This window comes from Carica papaya, chromosome 8 (assembly GCF_054855325.1).
Source record: "Carica papaya isolate Zhongbai chromosome 8, ASM5485532v1, whole genome shotgun sequence".
Taxonomy (NCBI): domain Eukaryota; kingdom Viridiplantae; phylum Streptophyta; class Magnoliopsida; order Brassicales; family Caricaceae; genus Carica; species Carica papaya.
In genome coordinates this window covers 35,241,821-35,265,149 of record NC_142316.1, presented here as the reverse complement: position 1 = coordinate 35,265,149, position 23,329 = coordinate 35,241,821, and the positions used below count along the sequence as shown (strand labels likewise).

At 32.7% G+C, this 23,329-nt stretch overlaps 4 protein-coding genes across 8 annotated transcripts; 1 reads left to right on the top strand and 3 right to left on the bottom strand.

The window, feature by feature from the left end:
- Positions 1-1,203: 1,203 nt before the first annotated feature.
- On the bottom strand, positions 1,204-3,629 carry LOC110811274 (zinc finger (C2H2 type, AN1-like) family protein). The gene is made up of 2 exons (XM_022037703.2): positions 3,315-3,629; positions 1,204-2,133 (listed from the first exon to the last, which is right to left on the bottom strand). Exons 1-2 carry the CDS (start codon positions 3,411-3,413, stop codon positions 1,351-1,353), a joined length of 882 nt encoding a protein of 293 aa, XP_021893395.1. The 5' UTR covers positions 3,414-3,629; the 3' UTR covers positions 1,204-1,350.
- Positions 3,630-6,915: 3,286 nt separating this feature from the next.
- On the top strand, positions 6,916-7,511 carry LOC110811293 (fission regulator-like protein). The gene has a single exon (XM_022037737.2). The coding sequence runs from the start codon at positions 7,001-7,003 to the stop codon at positions 7,343-7,345; it is 345 nt and encodes a 114-aa protein (XP_021893429.2). The 5' UTR covers positions 6,916-7,000; the 3' UTR covers positions 7,346-7,511.
- Positions 7,512-10,161: 2,650 nt separating this feature from the next.
- LOC110811267 (polygalacturonase) lies at positions 10,162-13,213 on the bottom strand. Of its 3 annotated transcripts, none has more exons than XM_022037696.2 (9): positions 12,590-13,213; positions 12,137-12,268; positions 11,838-12,005; positions 11,696-11,716; positions 11,334-11,541; positions 11,091-11,172; positions 10,856-10,967; positions 10,668-10,784; positions 10,162-10,544 (listed from the first exon to the last, which is right to left on the bottom strand). In XM_022037696.2, exons 1-9 carry the CDS (start codon positions 12,989-12,991, stop codon positions 10,308-10,310), a joined length of 1,479 nt encoding a protein of 492 aa, XP_021893388.2. In that variant the 5' UTR covers positions 12,992-13,213; the 3' UTR covers positions 10,162-10,307. The 3 variants fall into 3 exon arrangements, with proteins under 3 accessions (XP_021893388.2, XP_021893386.2, XP_021893387.2); XM_022037694.2 differs by having other exon boundaries at positions 10,162-10,559; positions 12,590-13,210; XM_022037695.2 differs by having other exon boundaries at positions 10,162-10,559; positions 10,856-10,964; positions 12,590-13,207.
- A 3,020-nt stretch (positions 13,214-16,233) lies between these two features.
- On the bottom strand, positions 16,234-23,075 carry SIP2 (seed imbibition 2). 3 transcript variants are annotated; one of them, XM_022037673.2, is made up of 15 exons: positions 22,848-23,075; positions 22,008-22,079; positions 21,007-21,214; positions 20,476-20,723; positions 20,076-20,166; positions 19,815-19,863; positions 19,633-19,724; positions 19,418-19,525; positions 19,071-19,193; positions 18,124-18,676; positions 17,741-17,808; positions 17,514-17,648; positions 17,203-17,420; positions 16,866-16,954; positions 16,234-16,790 (listed from the first exon to the last, which is right to left on the bottom strand). In XM_022037673.2, the coding sequence occupies exons 3-15, from the start codon at positions 21,195-21,197 to the stop codon at positions 16,428-16,430; spliced, it is 2,328 nt and encodes a 775-aa protein (XP_021893365.2). In that variant the 5' UTR covers positions 21,198-21,214; positions 22,008-22,079; positions 22,848-23,075; the 3' UTR covers positions 16,234-16,427. The 3 variants fall into 3 exon arrangements, with proteins under 3 accessions (XP_021893365.2, XP_021893364.2, XP_021893363.2); XM_022037672.2 differs by having other exon boundaries at positions 22,017-22,079; XM_022037671.2 differs by lacking the exon at positions 22,008-22,079.
- Positions 23,076-23,329: the final 254 nt, after the last annotated feature.

Below are 23,329 nucleotides of genomic sequence, written 5' to 3'. Positions count from 1 at the left end.
CCCCACTAATCATATACTCAGTCTGGGATTGGTGCAAATCCACGACGTGTTTTTTTCTTTTTTTAACTCCTTTCGCTGCCGATTCTTCTTTTTTTTTTTTTTTTTTTCTTTAAGTTAATTTTCTTTTACAAATAAATAAATTAATTAATATTTTAAAACTACTTGTAATTATTAATTAAGTAATTAATTCGTGTAAATAAAAATTATAAATTTAATATTTTTTTATTGGTTTATAAATAAAATTTTCTGAAAAAATTATTACCGCAGCATTATTTTAAAAATAAATGAAAATTGTTTTTAATTATATAATTTCCTAAATTAGAGATATAATTTTTATTTTTTATTTAATTGTATATCAATATGAAAATACCTTTAAGTGCTACTAATAAGAAATATTATAAAATTAATTTTTTAATTAATTTATTACTTTTTTAAAAATAATATTATTTAATTTTAAAATTCATTATTACTGACGGTCCAATTAATAAATCATACAACAATAATAATATACTCGTAATTTATTTAATACTCATGATAGTATAATTTTTTAATAAAAATTCATAACATAACAATTCAAATAATTAATCATAAAATTAATCCAATTTGGACTCACTTTTTTAGGATTCAATTATTTAATTAAAGAATTATTAATTATTATAATTAAAAGTTGAATTTTGCATCATTTTATTAAAATAATAAAAAAATTTAATAATCATTATACATTTTTTAAAAAATAAAAAAATAATATAATATTTTTTTATTAAAAAATAATAAATTTATTTTATTTTATTAATATATTAATAAATTAAATCATCTAAAAATTATTACACAGGTTTGATTAAAGAATAAACTATCCACTTTACAGAACTGAAAAGCTTAACTACGTCAATAATCAAATTTTTTCCCAATACAAAATTTTAAGTTATTACAGTAATGAACAGTATTATAATACCTAGTACTGTATTAGATACAGTACGGTGATCATAAACTGTTGTAACCCAAAAGAAATTCAAAGAAGGTTGCCGCCGGATACCAAACCTGCGCCAGCTACGTCAAAGTTTTTGTGCTTCGATGAATCCAGTTGTATTTTAGAAAAAAAAAAGTCTTTTATAATTTTCTACCAAAAGAAAGTCTCATTCAAGCAACTGTGTAATTCACAAGGAGGTTTGTCAAGACTCGTACTCAATTTTCCTTGATGAAGAATTTAATAAAAAGAGCCATGACGAATGATTTCTTCTGGTTCTTTTTTTTTTATTTTTCTGCAATAAGTGTTTGTATCATACAGTTGAAAACATCAAGAATCGAGGTGGAGTGAGTCTGCAACAAAGATGTTAGACAGACAAACCTTTTTCAAGCTATTGAAGTACCGCCGTGATCCCTTTCAACATGCTCCACAAGAGCCACCGGATCGCGAAACCCTCTGCTGCACTTGGGACAAACATCAATGGTGACCTTGGCTCTGCCTTGCTTGCTGTTCCTTTCGTGGACTTTCTCAACATGGTCAACTAGAGCAGCAACCGACAAAAACTTCGCACCACATTGAGGACAGGTCTCCATTTTCACGGCTCCACCATTCCCGTTGCTGTTGTTGCCCTGAACAACCCCATCCCTTGCAATCTGCAATTTTTGGCTGATTTCACTACTCAATTTTGCCATACTTGCTTCAGCAGATGCTCGAACAGTTGACGCTGCACTCAGAAAGGTTGAAGTCCACTTAGACGAAGATGTGGCAGGAGCTTGGTAGGTTTTTGACTCTTCTTTCCTACTCCTGCTTAGAAGAGACATGAAGGCAAAACCCGCATCAGGTTTCTTAGGTCCAGGGCATTTGTGGTCAGGTCCAAACCGATGCTTCAAACAGTGATCTAAAGTGCAGTCCCTGCACTTGATTGTATTAGAGAATGTTAGAACCTCCCTGCAGCCAGGAACAGGGCATTTTTTCTTCTTTGTGACCTTGTCATAATTAGAAGGATCACATTCGGTATTAACATGTGCCTCCCAAGTGATGTTAGGGTCTTCATCCGGATTTAGGCGGACTCCTTTCGCACAAAGTGGACAAATGACAACGGTAACATCTCCTCTATCAGCTTTTGGACAATTATGCTTAAAGTAACTTCGGTGCTCCAAGCAATAAACCTGTGAAAATTTTTCATATCCAGTGTTCATTGAGTGCTTGAGCAATTAAAAACACCCATTAAGAGGACCAAAAGAAGGAAATGATAAAACATCGGCAACAAATGATGGTCCTGTTGGAGAAGAAACCACAAGATACTCTTATCTAAAGGAGTATTCATACATAGAAGCTTGTATATATTATAAAGACACCAAGAAAAAAGAAGGGGTAATAACAGAAGCATACAAACAAGCATCAGACACATTAATCTTGGCAACATCACCACCAAAAATCATATTAACAAGATATTCATATAGGTGGGACTACTTAGTACCAAAACAAAAACAGAAAAACACAGCTCGAATCCCAGCAGAAAATAGATCGCTTAGGTCTACTTCTCAGCAAATACTCTTGTTCATGGCTTTGAATTTCTTGTAATGCTTTTCTTTTTTGTAAAGATCTCGATGATCGCTTAATTCATCTTTCCTTCGTAACCTGCTGCTTCTTTATTTCACATAAATAACTGAGTGCCTTCTGCTTCTTTTGGTCTTCTCTTTCTGTGTCTATTGATCTCCTGCCTACTCGCATTCTCTTTATCGAATGAATCTTTCTAGGCGGATAGGACTACTACATGACTATATAACATTTAAGAAAAAACCAGCTAGAAAGTAACAGGCGGCACTGATCATCAGCCAGCACGAGCAAAAATCACCCACCAAGGTAACAAACAAGAAGACCAATGTTACCCATCATAAAAATTCTAAATAATTGCAGTTAAAGTTCCCATTGATTATCAAGCAGTGAGAATTGCACCACGACAACCAAAATTATGGATTTTGATTTGAGCTGAAGGAGCGGGAAACAGAGTAGAACAGGTATCAACATGTATTCAACCAACCTTAAACTAGCACGTCAACTGCTTGTCCTTCCAACAAAGAACAACAAATATAACTAAGTCAAATTGATTTTATCAGGAAGGGCTGTATACATCTTCCTCTTACCTCAACGAAAGGACGTAACGCGTTAGCAAATCCTACCCTTTTTTATCAGCCAAAAGACAAATCATCAACCACAAAAATGCCAGAAAGGGAAGAAAAAACAACACTAAGAAGCTCTGAAAGCTTTTCCGTAGCTCTACACAGGCGCAAATTTACAACAGTAATGGATAAATATACATTTTGCTAGAGAATGAGAGAAACGGCACCTGGCGGCAGCGATCGCAAATGAAGGGCAGGAAATCGATCTGCTTACAATCTTCAACGGAGCAATGTTTACCTAGATCTGGAAATTCTGGTGTTCCCATCCGGAATCAATTTCCTTTCGTACAAACAGAAAATTCAATATACTTCTTAAAAAGTAATTTTTAAAAAAACTAGGGTTTAAATTCCCGGGTTTTTGCTGCGAGATTCCGGAGACGTATGCCGGAGACTTCGGATTCCGATTTCCGCGAATCCAGCTGAAGCTTCATGAAACCGCGGAATCGAAAATCCGGACGTCGTCGGAGAAGCCAGTCTCCTCCCTGCAAATCACCACATTTTTTTCTTGTTTTACTTCTTATTGACTAATTTTCCAACGAAAAAAAAAAAAAAAGAAAAAGAAAAAATGACGGTGCTAAACTGGGCCGGTTACGGGTATGACCCGAGCCCGTGACTAAATCAGTCCAATGAGCGGTAGGCCTGGCCCATTTGAACATGCAATACGTTGCGTTTTAAATCCTTTACATTTTTTGTCTTCACCAAAAAATATTTATAATTTCTTTTAAATAAAAACCAGTATAAAATATTATTTAGATAAATCTAAAAATTGCAAGTAATAATATTAATCATTAAATTATTAAATTGTAATATTAACATAATTTAATCAATATAATTAAAAATAAGAAGACAAACGAACTGTTGGGGGACAGCATAAAAAGGTTTTGATTGGTCAAGTAATTTTTCACTGATAAATTTACCTGCCATTTACAATCTAAAATTTACCATTTACATTTACCGCTACTGCTTCCCGCAAACTGACAAAATAACAAATACAGAGACAAGAGGGCATTGAACTTCTCATGCACCCAAGGGACAAGTAAATAACCAAATGTGACAAATTAGGGTAAGTTCCAAAGACTGTAAAAATTAATAATAATAATAATAATAATAATAACTTTGTAGCTGGATTATGTAGATTATTTAATATCTTATAATTACTTAATAACTTACGTAATAATTACAAAAATACAGATGGAAGTTTGAATGAAGGAAATGAGAAGAGGTCCTGACCCGTAATAGATTGAGAAGAATTTATTCAATTATATTATCGGAATTTTAGAATACGACATCCTTAAGACTTTCAGTATATTTTGAAAATCAATAATAAATTCTAAAATTTTAGAGGATTTATAAAATATGAAATTAAAAATTAAGTTTGACAAAGTACTCGGAGTCTTCAACAAAGTTTTCCTCATGAAGGTGGACTTTGTCATTATGACCAAGCTGGTAGATCAAAATCCTATGTCATTAATATAAGTGGGATTACCCGTACAGGCCTCCCGTTAATCTGAGTACCTGTTACTACGTGTGGAGGAAACTAAATGGTCTTTGGGATGAGTTGAACTATGAATTGGCTTGGAATGTTGGTGATGGTACTAGACTGAGGTTATGGGAGGATAACTTGCTAGGGGGATGTGGTCCTCTCAACCTCCTTGCCTTTCAACCTACTGTTGATTCCCATGGGTCCAAAAGAGTTAAAGACCTGGTGACTTCGATTGGTTAGTGGGATTGAAATCTTCTGCAGGAGACTAGTGTTCTCCTTCAACTCAGTGTTGTTAGCATCCCGCATAATGATATGAGGGCGGATGCTCTGTAATGGGGCTTATTGTCTGATGGTAAGTTTTCGGTTAAATCTGCTGATAATATGATTACTGATATCTCTTCTCTTTTTACAGATAATAAATGAGACTTAACGTGGAAATGGTCAAGCGTTCAACACATTCGTAATTTTCTCTAGTTGGTCTTGTAGAAAGGCCTACTTACGAGTGAGAAGTGGGTCTGCAGACACATGGCGAATGATCCAGGTTGCACGATCTATGGTCTTGGTATCAAAGACCTCAACCATGTACTGAGGGAGTGTCGCTAGGTGAAGAGTCTTTGGCAGAAGATCATCCCACAGACGGCCAGTCCTACATTCTTCAATACACACTTCGATGACTAACTCTCTGCTAACTTATAGAATAAGTATAGTTGGGGCTCGTTCTTCAGGAATTAAAAGATTATGTTTGGCATCACCTGTTGGCTACTCTGAAAATCATGGAATGCTTTCGTTTTTGGGGGGTAGCTCTTTCAATCTGGAGAAGTTAAAATAATAAAGTATACTTTTCAAGCATCTACCATTAAGTCTACTATATATGTTCATCACGCCTGGAAAAAGGAAAAACTTATCATTCGGATACCGTCGCTCCAGAATTGAATCAAGATCAATACAGATTGGGCTCTCCGTAGGAGCACTGATACGGCTTGCACTGATGTCATTGGCCGAGACAGCAACAGTCAGTTACTCGGGGGTCACATCAGGAACATCATCACATGTTTCATCCTACAAGCTAAGTTTTAGGGGGCTCTGAATGGTCTTGAGCTAACTTAGAACTTGAGATCATGTCATGTGATTTTAAAGATGGATAGTGTTCGGTTGTCCAAGTTTTAAATAGAGTTTTCAATAGGGAGCAGATTCCCATCAATGTTATGTCCCACCTGATTCTTGCTATTAAAATTTAGTTTATGAAAGATTAAATTGTTAAGATACAACACGTCTATTGTGAGGAGAATCGTTGTGCTGACCACTTGGCTAATCAAACATTTTCTTGGCCCTTTGAATCACATTACATGCAGCACCTTCATACAGATCTCCTGAGAATCATACGAGAAGATTTTCCTGGAGTCTTCTGGTCTACAATGTGTAATACATAAATAGTCTCTTGTATTTCATATATTTGCACTTTTTTTTATTCTTTTATATCTAAAAAAATATTAAACATATACTTATAAGAATTGAATTCCTTACAATTGATAGCTACAACAATTTCACAATCATAAATCCGGTAAATAATTTTTTATATGTAGAATTATTGATATATATGTGATAACATATCAATTATATATATATATATATATGTTTTCAAATTAAAAAATTATGTAAATATTTTCAATTTATTATTCTTGCAAATGGGGACACTGAACATAACATGTGATATAATATATATGTACGTATATATAAATATGAGAAAGAACAAATTGGGAAAAGAAATTCAAAGATTTTCATCTGGGTCAGAAAGAGCAACCCAAGATACACTGACATCTTACAAATAGGCTTTTAACTTTCTTGTAAATATTATATTCATATAAATTGTCTTTTATTTTGGCCGTCATTTCATCCATGTTTTACACTTCGAAAACTCAGATAATTTACTTTTAATATACTCTTATAAATATATATATATATATAGATATAAATACAAATACAAAGTTAAAAAATATATATATATAGAACTTAATATGTTCTAAATCAACATAATTCACTTTTTAGTGACTAGTATTTCCTAATATACCATAATTACTTGTAAAGGTTTTTTTTTTCTAATAAAAATTTATATATTTTATATATTAATAATAATATAATTTTTTTAATAAATATACGCATAATTTATAATGTTTATATAAGAAAGTGAAATTACCCAACTGAAAAAAATAATTTAAAAAATAATAATAATTTGATGGGTCTCATTTATTTATAGCTTACTATACATACACCAAACTTCCATCATCATTACATATTTTTTGACCCACAAATTACAAATCCCTCTCTTTCTCTTCCTCACATTCTAAACAACACCGGAGACCAGAAAAGCCGATGCTGAAGCTGATAACGGCGACAATGGAGACAAAGCTGAGAGACGAGATGACACCAGTTTTCTCAGCACCCACGGTGGAGGAGCCAAGCAGCCGCTACAGCCACCGGTCTATAGAGACTCTGGTCGTCGTCTTGGCTGCCATCACCATCATCGCAGTCATCGCAGGCACCGTAGCTCGCCTCTGCGGCGGCAGACACTTGGGTGCCAGTGGAGACAACGACATCGAAGGCTGGGTTGAGAGCAAGTGCAGGACCTGCATTGACGCCGGAGTAGCTCCTTCCGCCGGTCCTCCTCCCCCGCCGGAAGATCAGTCGAAGCCGCCGGCTCAGGAGGTTAAGAAGTGAAATGGGTAAGCAGAGAGCAGAGTAGAGGTGGTGATATATATATATATATATAAGTATATGCTTTTATATATTAAACAAGATTGAAAGTGCTTGATTTGGTGTATGTTATTTTGGTAGTGAACTTATGTGTGGCGTTTGGTCATTGTAATTTGCAATGGGTTTTGAAGTTGAGATGCATTGAGGTAGAAAAAGGAAATTATAAAAATCCAAACACGCCCTATGGTGGCTCAACCCGTAATACGTAATCAAACTAAAAAAATCTGCTTAATAAATTAATTTTATTTTTATTTAATTAATATATTTTAATTATTTAACACATAAAAAATTTATTTTAAACTAAAATATTATTTCTATCAACATGTTCGTCTTATTATTTGTCATCAACTTTTAATCCATACTAATTTATGGTAATTAAGACTTAATTTTATAATAATTAATAATTAAATACAAAGTAACGATAATAAAATATCACAAAAAATAATATTTTAAATAAATTAAATATTTATTTTATTATTATTTTTTAAAATTAATTTATTTTTATAAATAAATAAATAAATAAAATACATAGTCAAACACATGTGGGCATTGTCCATGATTTCTGCATAAACATAATCATGCACATTGCTCTATGCTTACTTTTCTTTGGTTATCAAAGTAATAAGTTTTCTTTTTAATTTTTTTTAAAAAAAGTTTTATTCAATTTTTAATATATTATGACTATTTTAATTAAATTAAATTTAATTTAATAATGCGTAAAATAAATTTTATATATAAAAATATAGTAAATTTAACTAAATTTAATTATTATATTTCAAACAACATTAATAAATTAAATTATTAATTTTATTAAATCAAATATTATAAACCGACTATTATTAAGTAATAATATATTCATTAAATAATAAATTTTATATTAATTTATAATTTTCATTTATATATAAGAATTTTAATTCTTATATAATTATATTATTAGTGTGCAAGTAATATGTTTAGGGTGTGTGTTATTTTAAATTATGAATAATATATATGTATATATATATATATATTGATAAATAAAAGTAATTATTACATAAACCAATAAACATCTGTAAATATAATTGATTTTGGAAAAGAAAAAGCACCAACCAATACGACAATCATTGCTTTTCCAAAAGCTCTGCCTTTAGTAAACTTTTGTTTTTTTTCGTTCTCAAAGCTTTTGAAAACTTACCGTTGCCAACTACCTTTTACATAGACTAAGAGATTAATATATGAATATAAACTCCCATTTCCCAAAACAAAAATTTATAAGTTCATGTGAAGTTTTTAACTTTTGTTATAACTATTTAAGTTAAACATAATTTTGTTTTACTTATAAACGTAATAAATTCGTTGAAATTAAGTATAGTTTAATTATTATAATTTCACTAATATATTGATTAAATAAGTATTGATTTCAGTTTGCTTATTTAACTTATAATTAATTTCCGTATTATACAAAAAAAAAAATTTAACTCATTTCTAAATTAATCTTAAAATATGAATGGATTCAAATTGTGGGTTATTAATAAAAAGTTGTGATGTAGTTGTTAAAATAGTTGTGTTATATTTAAAGTTAAGTGAATTAATAAATAGTTGTCTTAATAGATATCATGAGAGATGGTGGACGGACTAGATACATAAAGAACCCTACCGTGAACGTTACCTCATAGCGGACGAGATATTGATAGATGATATTTTTTACGTTCATACCGGACGGAGTATGGGGACGGTCTGATTCACCCTCATACCAGACGGGGTATCGAGGGATAGTATTTTTGGCACTCGTACCGAACGAGATATGAGAACGGCCGGTTAGTTGATAAAGTTTATATATCGGTTCACACGTAGTAGGAAATCTCTATGAACCCCTAGGGATACCAGTAAGCAAATAAAAAAGAAAAATTATTGTTCTTACTCACTTGAATACAAGATTATGATATTGTTTGAGTTATTGTCTCTATAGGTCGGTTTTGTAAATCTCGCAACGATAAGTATGCAATAAATGGTTTTATTTATGATAAATGAACTTATTTAAATTAAAAATTCTATTGGTTGTTTTTATAATTTTTACCAACCTTCAGTTTCTGTATCGGTGAGTAGTGTGATATTCTTATTAGACTAGTATAACTCACATTTTTATTAATTATTTCAGATAAATAGGACCAATATTCAGATTCCGATCAACAAAAATATTGTGAATAGTTCACCATCCGGACTCCCTTCAAAAAACTAGTAAAGGCCGTCTCAAAATGCTCAGTTGTTTACTTTTCGTTTATTTCTTTAATTTTCGTTTATTCTTTTAGAAGAAACATTCTCGTAACCAAATTATGTATTCTAAATTATTATGTAAGAAATATAAATTCTAATATATTATTTCGCTTCTGCATTCAATTTATAATTTTATTTATTTTAAAGTTCCGGACCTTTACAAAAATAGTTGTATTATATTTAAATTTACATTTTAAACTTCACTAATAAAGTAAAATTCGTTATTTTCGGAATATATTATGAACAGACGGCAAATAGATAGAAATATTTAATTTAATAAGATCATAAAATTAATTTATTAGTGTATTAATAGAATTACAGTAATCAAATTAAACTGAATCTTACTACGTGGACCAAAAAAAAAAAAATTCTCACCAAATTATTTTAAAATATAATTTTTAATAAAAAACTTTTCCTCAAATAAAAAAATCACATATTTATAATATAACAAATATTACTTCAAAAATTAAAATAATAATTTCCTACCAACAGACTTTTAAGAATGTTCTGCAGAATATATATAAAAATATACAAACTTTTTAACTTTTATTCATATCGGATAAATATAATCGAGTGACGTAGTTACGACACGTATACCTGATCTCAGTCACGACATGCATATAATTATACACGTTTATATGTATATATTTACAAATTATATAATTAACAAACCCTAAAGCTCGTCATGTTTAAGATGATAATCTGGGCAACGTGGGAAAACCACTCCAGTTTCCGTCAACTCAACATGATTGCATATAGCTTTGGCTTCTTCGTCAACGCGATCCGCTCTTTGCAGTCTCACGTTCTGCAGTTTTACCCCCAGGCATGGATAATTTTCACTGCAGTCAAAATCTATAGCCACATCTGAAGCACTATTTCCCTGTATGTTCTGGTACAGTACATCTTTCACCTGCACCGCTGATTTCTGCAAAATTAATCGCCGATCGTAACTCGATTTTTTTTTTTAACCTAAATCTCTTTCGTCCAAACATGGCGGAAATGTAAGTTACCGTGAGGTAAATTATTATTTTACCTGTTTTTTACAAGGCTTCTTTTGGTCACAGTAGTTTTGGTCTATTATGATGGGATTTTTCACGTTCTCCATGTCCACGTTTTGAAACTTGATGTTGCTTGCACTCCCCGACCCTCCCTAATACGTGATTAACAGATTGATTAGCATAAGAACAAGTTTAAGCTGGTGTTAATCAATTAATTAATTACCTGATATGTTTTAATCCTAACTCCGTTAGTAGTTCCTGAGAGCTTAGCTCCGTTAACGGTGACGAACGAGACAAAAGCTTTTGAATTGTTGTCTCCTAAACTCCCAATACTGCTGGATTAACGATAAATTAATACTAATAAGTAAAAAAATAAATAGGGAAATTAATTAATTAACTTTTATAATTTTGGATTATATTATTAAACGAATTAATTAAATCAGTGTGTTGGAAATTACCTGATTCCGTGACCCGGTCCGCAGGTTAATTCTTCAATTTGTACATTATGGGACCCGCTTTCGATGGAAATACAATCATCACCTTTTTTAATCAAAACAGAAATTAATTAATTTTATAAAATTAATTAAAAATAAAAAATGAAAAAACCCATTTTTAATTCGTTAATTAATTTACTCTATGTTTAATAAATTAGATTAATTAAATTAATCTAATTAATTATTAATTAATTATTACGTACGTACCTGTTCCGATAAAAGTGTTTGTAATAAGGATATTTTGAGTGTTGGTGACGTGAATTCCATCAGTGTTTGGGCTTTTCTCGGGTGCCGTGACCGTGAGATCTGAAGCTGTGACCTCACTGCATTTTTCGAAGGAAACTTGCATTTGCTGTGCGTCTTGCACCTTCACGTTCCTCACCATTAAATTTTTGCACTTGTAGAAAGTGACCGCCTAAAAAAACAAAAGTTAATTACCAAAAACTATATTAATATTAATTAATTAGACTCCTTAATTCTTAATTTACCACTAATCCCGATATTAATCAACTTTCATTTTATTGTTCGTAAAATAATAATTTCATAATTATTAGAAATTAAAAACATACCGTGGGTGCTTCCTTGCAAGGCTGCAGATATTGAGGAAACCCAAAAAAAAAAAAAAATTACGAAAATTAAATGATAATTACTGAATTTTCATAATATAATTTTATTATAATATGAATTTATAATTACTATATATCGACTTACGAGAGATTTATTAATTTTGCATGAATTTCGCCACCAAATTTGGCCATTGCCATGGATGGTTCCGCCACCTTCGACTAATAAATTATCGACACTGTCAATTACAATCCAGTGTCTGGGATTTTTTCTGTAATCTGAACGATTATCTGATGCTAATATTGTTCCAGATATCTGAAAAAATATATATATATATATATATTCACCTTTAATTCATTAATAATTAAATAATAATTTAAAAAAAATTAAAATCTGGATTTATATATATATATATATATGTTATATTAATTATAATTTAGTCTCACCTGAATTACAAGGTTAGATTTGCAGGGACCTAAAAATCTGATTGGCCCAATAAGATATGTTCTTCGCTCGGGTACTAGAAAAAGAGCTGGCCCTTTATAAGAACATGCTTTCTCCCAAGCCTCCTCAAATACCTGAAATTAATTAAACCACAATTAAAAAAAATTTAATTAATTATCCGAATAATTAGTAAGTTAAATCTTTTAGAACTAATTATGAAAAAAAAAGTATTTCTATTTTATAATAATTAAGATATATATGAATATAATATTGTATGTTTATTCTTTTATAAAAAATCGTATGACTCAAACTATATTGTATTTTGTTATATATTAATTATTTCTACTGTACTGTAATTGATGTATGAACGAATGCATGTATGTATTAAGGAATGTAATAATGGATGTATAATATGTATGTATGTATATATATATATATATACGTGTAGTTTGTACCTGCGTATCATCATGAATTCCATCACCTTCAGCTCCAAAATCATCAACATTGAAAATAACTGATCTGGGCTTAGCACTTCGGAGATCCTCAATGCCTTTGAAGCTCAAGACACTGGGTTCTGCCTCCGTAAATTCTTCATCTCGATCGCCATTAATGGAGCTGAGAAATGAAGGGTGAGCTTCAGGATCGTACCCTGCACCAGACAACAGCGTTAACCCTCCTTCTTGATCTTCAGAGAAATTATTACGCTCGTCGTAATGATAGCCATGAACTCGTTCGCGACGACGCTCGCCATGGAAACCACTGCTGACCAAACGTGAGGAAAAAGAGAAGAACAGGATGGAAAAGGAGAGGATCAGAAGATGGGTACGATTATAATTATCATAATATAGAACAGCCATATATGGTTTATGAGAAATTAAATAGAGAAAAATATATAATATTCTGTTTGTGTAATGATTAACGGGGAGGGGGTGGGAATATAATAGATGACTGTATAGAAATAGTTTGGGAATGGGAAGTGGAGTATAAGTAATGATGAGAAAATTGTATTTATAGGGAAAAAGGTTGAAGAGAAAGATGAAAAGGTTAAGTGTCTCTTAGACTTTGATGACAGAATGAAGGTATGGGGGAGGGGGCTTCCATGGAGATATCAGAGATTTAGACGTAATAATCTCTCTACTTTTATCTACTACTGTTTTTCTCTCTGTATATGTATATATACATGTATATATACATAGTAATGTACGTATAGAATGTGTCTATATAAATAACTTTTTTATACTATAATTAAGGAGACTGCACATGTACAGCTACTGTTACTTAATAACACATACATGCTCATAATAATGTGATCTCCAACCAATAAAGGTAAATTACATGAAAACATAAATATAACTATATATATATATATATGGGTTAGATATAGGCATGCACCAAACACGCATGCACGAAACAATAAGTTGGGAGGAGAGGGAAAGCAAAAACGCTGTAAGGCCTGTTTTAGTTAGTATTTGTTATTTAGTCTCTTTTTATTCTCCTTTTAATTACTTGTTTTTAGTAGTTGGTTTTACGCCATGCAGTATAAGCAACTTTTCTTGGATGTAAATTACTCTACGAAAGCCATTAGCTACACCTATATATATATACACACACACACACACACACACATGCATATAGTTGCATGTGCATACATATATATATATATATATATGTATATCCACATAGTAATGTTATTGGATTCACGTTTGCCACGTAGCTTAAATAGCGTGTAGGGATTGGCTGATGGGTTTGAATGTGCGGTAACATCATAAAGATATATATGTATATACGCACGTTATGGAGTTGGGGAAGGACATAATATATATATATATATAGATATATATATATATAGGTTTGCTTTTGGAGTTGGGGTTTAGGAGGTCGAGGAGAAGAAGATGATGATTTCTTTTTTTTCTTTTTTCAATATTTAATTAAATTTAAGTAGTAAACCGTTGAGTTGAGGTCACCATGCCAACCAAATTTGGATAATTTAAAAATAATAAAATTTAATAAATTTTTTAATCGAAATTGGGTAATTTTTATAAAATAAATATTTAATAATATTTAATTTTTTAATTAAATTAATTATAATTAAATTAATTTGAACTTTTTTTTAAAAAAAAAAAAAAAGAAGGGAGAAAATTTTACCAAAAACAATTTTCTTATTTTAAATATGCATATTGTAGGTTTTTTTTTTTGAATGAATAGAAATATTTTTATCTTAAAAAAATAATAAAATTATTGAAAAAAACATATAAATTAGTAAAATTTTAATAAATATTTATTGGTTTATTCTGAATTTAGGTGGAAATTGGTATCAAAATAAAATGTAAAGTATACGAATAATATTTTATAAATTTATAAAAATATTTAATTAAAAAGTAATTCCAAGTTGGTGTATTTTGAGACCCATTTCTATTGACCCGGAGAACGCGCGCGCATGTTCCTTCTTTATTAATTTATTTTTTTCATTACTTTTTTTAACGGATAATATTTTATTTATTTATTATTAAACATTCTCTCATGCCGAATAAAATCATAAATAAATTTAAATTTTAAAATATAAAGATTATTCAGAACTCTAATAATATTTCGAAAAAAATAGAGACAGTCAAGAGTATCAATAATTAAAAAGTATTTTGCGTTAAAAATTAGTTTTAATTTTTTTGACGTATTATAATCTATTCAATTTTCAAAATTTTTAAATTTTTAAATTTTAATTTATAAGCCCTTCGTTCATTTAAAAAAAATATTTAAGAAAATTTGAGTTATTAATTAACCCATTCGTGTTATTCTCAAAGCAATTCTAATAACAAAATTTTTTTCGTAATATAAATGTAACTAAAATTTTACTTGTGAAATATTATACGCGAAGAGTTTTTACTTTTAATCATGATCACCGTAGTCTAATGATTAAAAAATGAAGTTCGTGAATTCAAATTTCACTGAAAACGTAGAGGTTGTCACTTTACAGAGATATATTATGGTAGTGATTAACTTATAATATTTGATTTAGTAAGATTAGAGATTAACCTAATTGGCAATTAATCAAGTTGGGTTTAGTGTTAACAATACATAATGTATTTCGAAAAGATGAACGCTTCGTGATAATTGAATTTTTTTTAGTTGGAGTGACGATAACGAAATAAAGATCTGACCTAATTTTTATAAGAAAGAAGTACGTTAAATTATTTTATTGCTTTTAAGACAAAAGAAATGGATCTTAGTCATTGGGTATGGGATACTTGATTAGTTACAAGACTAATTAATGATCCAAGAACTTGAATTATGAAGTGGAACATCATTTGTAGGGCCTTACGTTCAATTATACGCTTAATGAACTCGTTGGCTCAAGAGCATAACAATTAATTGAACTTCACAATTCGGCAATCCCCTGATCTACACTCCTTTACAACCAAAACTAATCATGATGTTACATTCAATCTGGACCAATACATACATACATATATATATATATATATCAATGTCAAATAACGTCGAAGCAATAATGCATTTGCATATAGTGTTCAACGTCAAACATTATGATCCGAAGTCCGCTAAACTTTGAATGTTGGGTTTCATGTTTGGAATTCTTAAGTATTTGGTTGATTTCAGAGTTTGGTGGGTATATTTAGAACTGTAACTTATTTGAATTTCAATAAAACCTTGCAGTTTTTAAATAATTTTGGGTATTAGGGAATGTAGCTAAGGTTTTTCGTTTACATAATTGTTTGTTTCGTTAGTTTGAGGTTATTGGATTAACTCGAGCCCTGAAAAGGTGACTCGAAGCTTCTCGGACTCACTCTGGCTGATAATTGACACAAATTTTGAAGAGACTTTGTTAAATGGAGAGTCTATAGGATGATAAGTGAGGTTTAACAGAACATTTTGAAGTTGTTGTTACTCGAGTCCAAAGAAAATGTTTTGAATGGTTTATATAGCCGAGCAAAAATAATGTACGCTCAGACCCGAAAACAATGATTGAACCAGTCCAATCTACATGTCCATTGAAATCATACTTGTTCCTGTGGAAAGACCTTAGAGAAGGAACGTTAAAAAATGACTACAGATTATTGAAATCAAAGGTGAGAGACACGGATGATAGCCAGAAGGCGATTTTATTAAAGAAACTGGTACATTAAGGTTGAGTTCCTTAACAATTATTCTTCAATACAAACAGCTCCTCTCTCTGTCACTCTCTCCAATATACAAAGATATTACTTGAATGGAAGCAGTCGAGTATTGGCATCGAATGGTAAATGCCATCTGAACAGGGCTGAGTGAAGAGCTGAATGCTTAAACTTGAATCTCAACAGGCCATCTGAACATCTCCTCCGCTGCAACTGGGAGACTCAGGGTCACCAATCCATTTTCAGGGTCATACTTAAACTCAGTCTCCACATTCCCTACACTGCATTTAAGTGGACGCTGAGAACAATATGCACCAAACCGGCCACAACCCCTGACCTTCAACGCTATTGTTGCACTTGCTGACCGGTTGTCACTCAAGAAAGTGATTAGCTCAGAGGAGACTTCACCGTCAAACAGTTCTGGTTCGTTACCAGAAACCTTATTGACTTCCACACCCTCCACAGCACCACCCGCATTGAACATGTCAAGCAGGCCAATTGGTGCAAATGAAATGTTTGGTGTGACCTCCTGCAACATGGTGGAGCTCATTCAGTACTTTTGCTTAATTTGGTTCATCAAGCAGTTAGAAACTGGAAAACTCACCTTTACTGGACAGAAATGGAAAAGTTCATACTCCAGGACTTTCAGCGTTATCGGAACTGAAGCACCTTTTGGTAATCTTATCACCTCCCCTGGAATTTACAAGCATGATGCTCTTTTAAAATCAAGCAAACTTTCTATATAATAATCAGAATTCTAGCTTTTACTTTTTGATCACTGAACAGAAAGAGCTTCTGCATCAAGTTTTTAACTCAATCAACTTTCTATTAGTTCCTCAGCTATGAGGTGGCTACAAATAATTTGCTAATGTGGTGTCAGAAATCTTGCTCAAAAGGTCACTTTTGTTGAGACGCATTGGGAACGTGTAAGAGCATATTACCTGATCTATAGGCATAAACTACTGTGTCACCATTCCAGTCTGCACCAGCAACTTGAGCCATAAGATCAACATCAGTGGCACAGACAGAACCAGTGAGGGTACCAGGAGATTCATCATGTATAAGTGTCTTCTTTGTGATCTTGCACCAACCAGCGCCTTGGCAGTTGAAAGCACCAACCACACCGGAGAATTTGTTCACATTCCAAATTTTGAGTAAGCTGCAGATTCCAAATTTCAAATGATTTTACCATTCAGTTCATGTAACAAGAAGTCAACAATGATAGATACAAGTATAAGTACAACTGACATACCTGGTTCCATCTCTGGCTGGATCAGTAAACAGACAATCGCGACTGGGCCTGCCAGGTAATTGAGCACGGAGAATTGAACCATCAGGGAGAACAAGCTTTTTCAACAGCTCAAAGTTGTGGTTTCCGGGCTTGTCACTTTACACCAAAATAATGTAAATTTCAATTAGCAGCTTTTAACTTCTATCTTACTATCATCACTAAAAAGAAATCAAATTAAGTAAGGATACCTGACATAGATTGCACATCCGCCAATGGCACGGGCAGCCCCATGATACTCTGCAGCTGGGTGTAAGCTCTGCAAATTATACATTTCTTCATCAATATCCAATGACCAGTAATAGCCCTTAAATAGAAGATAGAAGCACTCCATTTTTTGTCACATATCTTTTCCCTGGGCACAACAGGTTACTAGTTCCAAGTTGAGTGCATACAACTCTCAATAACTAAAACGACAACAACATCGAAAATGAACATCAAAACACAAACACTTTTTCCATTTGCTGTGAGAAAAATAATGGACTGTATCCTGGATTAATTTCATTGAGTTTACCATTCAGACTTACTAAAATTCAACGTGATCATAAGCCAGAATTTGTTTAATTCTACTCACATGGAACATATCCCAGTCAGGTTGCATAAATTCTCCGAGGAAAAGGGTGTTGTATGCCACCGAGGAGATGTGGATGGTATGGGAAGCAGGATCCCTTGGATAGAAGTCATCAGAAGCCCTAACCACAGCAGTCTGCTTGGCACTATAGATTCCATCAGTGTTGTGACACATGCAAGCTATGCATCCATTGTCTGGGAAGTTTCTAGCAACTGAAGCCTCAAGAGCTTGATGGTAGCTTCGAGTTAGAGAGACTCTGCCACCATGGCCAGCACCAAGAGTCTCAATAATGTTTTGTACATCAACTTTCACCCCATCTACTCCACATGAAGCCAGGTAGGCATGGAGCTCATTGTAGAAATTGAAAACCTTCTTTGGATGTACCAAGCCCAGGCCATGAATACCAAGGCTGTCCATTACTATGTCTGGCTGATTGCCTAGTACACCTGGGGACTGAATAGGGTATGCCAATGCAGTGTCATAGTGCTCCATACCAGCAGCTGCTAGTTTCACTCCACCCCAATAACCAGCCAATGCATGCCATACATACACATACCTGTCCCAGAAGGTAATAGAAAAGTGAGAACATCCATAAATCTTCTCTGTTATAGTAAGTATCTGTTATGATTGAGGCACTTGAAAAGAAAGTCTTATTTAAATTATACAAGATCCACCAGATTGTTACTGACTATCAGCCAAGAGAAATTATTGTGAAACTGGTTCCCGTGAACTTCAGATACTGTACTTAATGCCATGCAGGGTAATACCGACCTCACATTAGACTACAAAAATAGACATCGTACTCTCTTTTATGAAGAGTAAGTAAACAAAACAATCTTAAGTTTTCTGGTTACATTTCCAAGAAGCAAATTGCATATTAGAAAAAGCTAGAATTAATTTTGTTTTGCAAGTATTGAAAAATATTTACTAGTGGAACTTGGTCCACTTACTTCACATTTTGACGCTGCTTTGCTCCTTCTACAACGTGCTTCAGTCCAGATACTTGCTCATTGTTCTGGTTGTTCTTTTGGAATTTTGAGTTCTCTTTAATTCCTGTTAGTCTACTTGCAAACCTGCAAGAAATTATATTGCAGATGATCAACATTCATCGACTTTAATCAAGATATTGATGACAATTGAAATATTCTCATAAAAGAAAAAAGACCTCATAAAGAACCACTTTGAGAGGGCCTTATTTACTGCTACTAATAATCTAGCTAAAACTCCCAGCAAAACAGTTGTCAAAACACAGGCAGAAACTCATCTATATGCTTAGGTAAAGAGAGAGATATCTTACTGAGCTCCTTCTTGAACAACGCAATTAGCATCTCTCTCTTTCTTTTCAATTTGTTGCCAACCATCATCTATAATCAAAAATCTTGGAGGAATTCCTCCTTCAGATAGACTGCAATAACAACCGGATGCGCTTTTTCAGTGATTGAATCCTCATATCAAACTTTTCAATGATCATATCTAACCCAATTTCAACCTCTGGTATCATTTCTTAGTTACCTTTTAAGTCCTTCTTCAACACCCTCAGCTGTCACGTCTGTATAGAAAGCATCCCATGTGCACCACCCAAACCAGTCAAGAAAAGAAGGCAACTACACACACCCAATATGAAGAAAGGTCAGATATCACTTATAATGTTGATAACAATTAAAAAATGGATCAAACAATGCAAGTATATTCACCTTTTTCTTCTCCCGATGAAGAAATGTTTGCATATGCTTCTCAACAGCCCTGTTTCACAGAAAACAACTTATTGAATAGCTGCAACTTTCATAAATTACATAAGATGCAGAGCATTTTTCACAGATATGCCGTACTCCAGAAATGTCATTCTCATTGTCTTTCATAAACAACGCTCACCGAAACATAATGAACTTTTCACAAATATTTAAAGCTCCTGATGCATAGCCTTTGTAAAATGCTTCAAAATGTTAAACACTTACTTTACAGCCTGGTTGATGACTTCAAAGGGGTTTGTCCCAGCATGCATGTAGACAAGGTAAAGGCCCTGGTTGGTTTCGACAGCATTGTCTCCTGCAAAACCCAAACAAACACCAAAAACAAAGGTCGTTTTGGTTCTTTCGATACGGTCCTTTCTACCTATTTCTTCTGGAAATGCTACAAAGTCCATTAATTTGATTTGGTAGAGCAATTGATTGGTTTCTCCTGCTGGAATTGTTAGCATTGACAACTCCATCTCAAATTTCAGATGGTAAGGCCATCCCATCAATGGCTGTTGCGATGCAATCGAATTAATGGAGAATGCGGCCCTAGATAGTGAAAATGAACAGCAGAGGTCTATAGCCTACACCGAATTTGTTCTGGTGATCATAATCTACTCACCACTCTCGAGACAAATCTCTACTTCGTTTTTCTCATTGCCTTGCAGAACTGCTCGGAATTGGCCTTCAAGAAGAGGTAGAAAGACTGTGTAGACAGTTGCAGCATCACTTTGATAATCTCCCTCAATGTTGTTCTTGCTCTCAACAAGCATGAATTGGGTCTCCAGAGGAACATCTTTGCCACACATTCCCATTCTCTGGGTCATCCACCATAACTTAAATCGGAAACAACACATGAAACGGAGACCCCTGTTACGAGGAAGATGTAAAAACCATTATAAGTGCAAGTTCGCTAATTCTGAACATCATTGATGGAAGTGCAAGTATAAGATCAGTGGCTAGAAAATCAGTCATTGATATTCATAGAAACTTACAAACCTTACTCAAGTATAGAGGTTATTATTTTTATATTCCCCAAAATGAACAACCACGAATTGGTTAATTGAAATTTTAATTAATCACCCACCAATTCTTCGTTATAGATAAAAGGGACTTGAAAGAGACTTAATAGAGATTATTAGTCAGTGCTTACTCCAAAACACCGATTGGGAAGACATGAAGGCTCTTGCTGATGGAAGCTGTGGCACCAATGAATGCACCAGACATGAGTCCCACACCGGATCCTGGAGTTAAGATGATGTTGTCTGGCACTCCAGTCAATATGGTCTTTCCATGAACCACAAGGTTACCATCGTTGATTGAGATGTTTGATGTGACCGTCATTGTTGAGCACTTAATGACTGTAAGAAATGATTCACCCATTGTTAGGCCAAACTTTCATGGTACAAAAATATATAACACAAACAACTAACAGAACTTTGGCTTCTGCTTTTGCTGTAAAAAAGTAAAAGTATAACCAAAGGCTAAAATGTTAAAATAAAAGTACTTGTAGAATTTGTTTTTTGAGTCACAAAATAAGACTTAAGTACTTTTAACAAATGACTTGTAGTAGATAAATAATATGCTTATTTTTATTACTTCTATATTTAACTAATTTATTAATAATATTTTTAAATAAAAATAATATTTATTTATTAGCAATGATTTTATTTTTGTTATGAATTATTTTAATAAATTTATTTAAAATTAAATAATAATGACAAAGGGATATATAGAACCAAAAGAAATAAAACAATTAAATTTAAATAAATTAGTTAAAACTAATATACAAACCAATATTATTTACATCAAGTATTATTAACAAGCACTATTACTTTTATCTCAAAATTAATTATACTATTTTTGGAAACTGTATAAACACATACATAACACGAGCCGGGTAAAGCAAACACAAGAATGCATGATGAATCTTTTTAACATATATAAAAAAAAAAAAATTGTAGCCTTGTTCGATGGACGAAGGTGATTGATTATTTGTTTTATAATACAGTAAGAATCGATCACTAGACTGGGAGGAAGAAATATGGTTTTAGAAAGTTTGAAGGCGTTTCCTGAAAATTGTTAAATAACACAAGAGAATAAATATAGCAACGGGATATTTTTAAAGAAAATAATGAAAAGTGCGAGATGGACCACGGAGACCTCCTTTTGCTTAAACGCTTCGGCTTAAAGACCTCTGCCCCTAAAGATTCAAATTTCCTAACACTGGAAACCAACCGAAAACAAAAGTCGGTTATTGTCTTCATTCGCAAAAAGAAAAAAGAGAGAGAGAATATTATTTTATAAGGGCATCAAAATTTCAGTTAAAACAGAGGAAAAGGAGAGGGAAAAATATAGATAGTGGGTACAGGGCTCTATAATCTTCAAGATCAAATAGCGGAAAAGAGGCAACGTTTCTAAACCCCAAACAAGACAGAGCAAACAAGGAGAAATTGTAAAAGAGCTAAAATAGAGAACAATCAAAATCCAGAATCCAGAGCACTTAATTATCAGTAACGGACAACTTGAGTTCGATTCCTTAATGATGATTATCACTTGAGAGTAAAACTTAGAAAATGAGTTTATGACTCACAGGAATGGTCCCCATAAGTTTCTCAAATTATACCATGGGTCCAAATTCGAGTCCAGAATATGAAGATTTTCACTCTTAACTGTCGCAGAATTAAAATCTCCTCAAGAACCATGAAACACTTTGTAATATCTCCAAAACAAAGCGCGGCTCAAGGAACGATTGGAAGACATCATCATCCACAAAATTTCACATGAATATTCACCAAAAGTCCCAAGATCAGCTAAAATACAGAAAATCACTTTTCAACGCATAACACAAACTCAAAATCAACAAAAACCTCTACGAAACTGCCGTACTCAAACATTCAAAGTAGCACACAGCAAATTCAAAGGACAATAGTAAAAGGAAAAGCTAAATTACCAAGAAATTAAACAAAATCTCAACCAGGAAAGGAAACTCACCAGTCGCTTCGCAGTCTGCAGAGATTGAGAGTCTTGCTCTGAGCTTTGTACGAGAGAGATTTCTTCGCTCTAGAGAGAGCAAAATGAAGACGTAAAGAGGGAGGACGTAGGAAGTTGTACTCAACAGAAGCGAATTCCACAAAGGAAATGCCTCTGAGGAGAGAGCTTAATCACGATTTGGCTTCTGCTTGCTCGCGAGACACGGAAGTGACGAGAGAGAAATGCGCGGGTGGGTTTATATACCACGGCAGGCGGTTAAAGGTCGAGCAAGTTTGGGAAATGGATCCTTCCAGATTTTGCCACGTGGAATCGTGTCAGTAGTGTGTTTTTAAATATTTTTATATTTTCGCGGGGAATGAATAATTTTGGTGATAAAATAAAATAAAATAATGAGGATATTTTTTGCTTTTAAGCATTTAATAGTCGCAGATCCACGTGAGCATGAATTGTGAATGAAAGACGCTTTAAGAAGCCAACCTTGA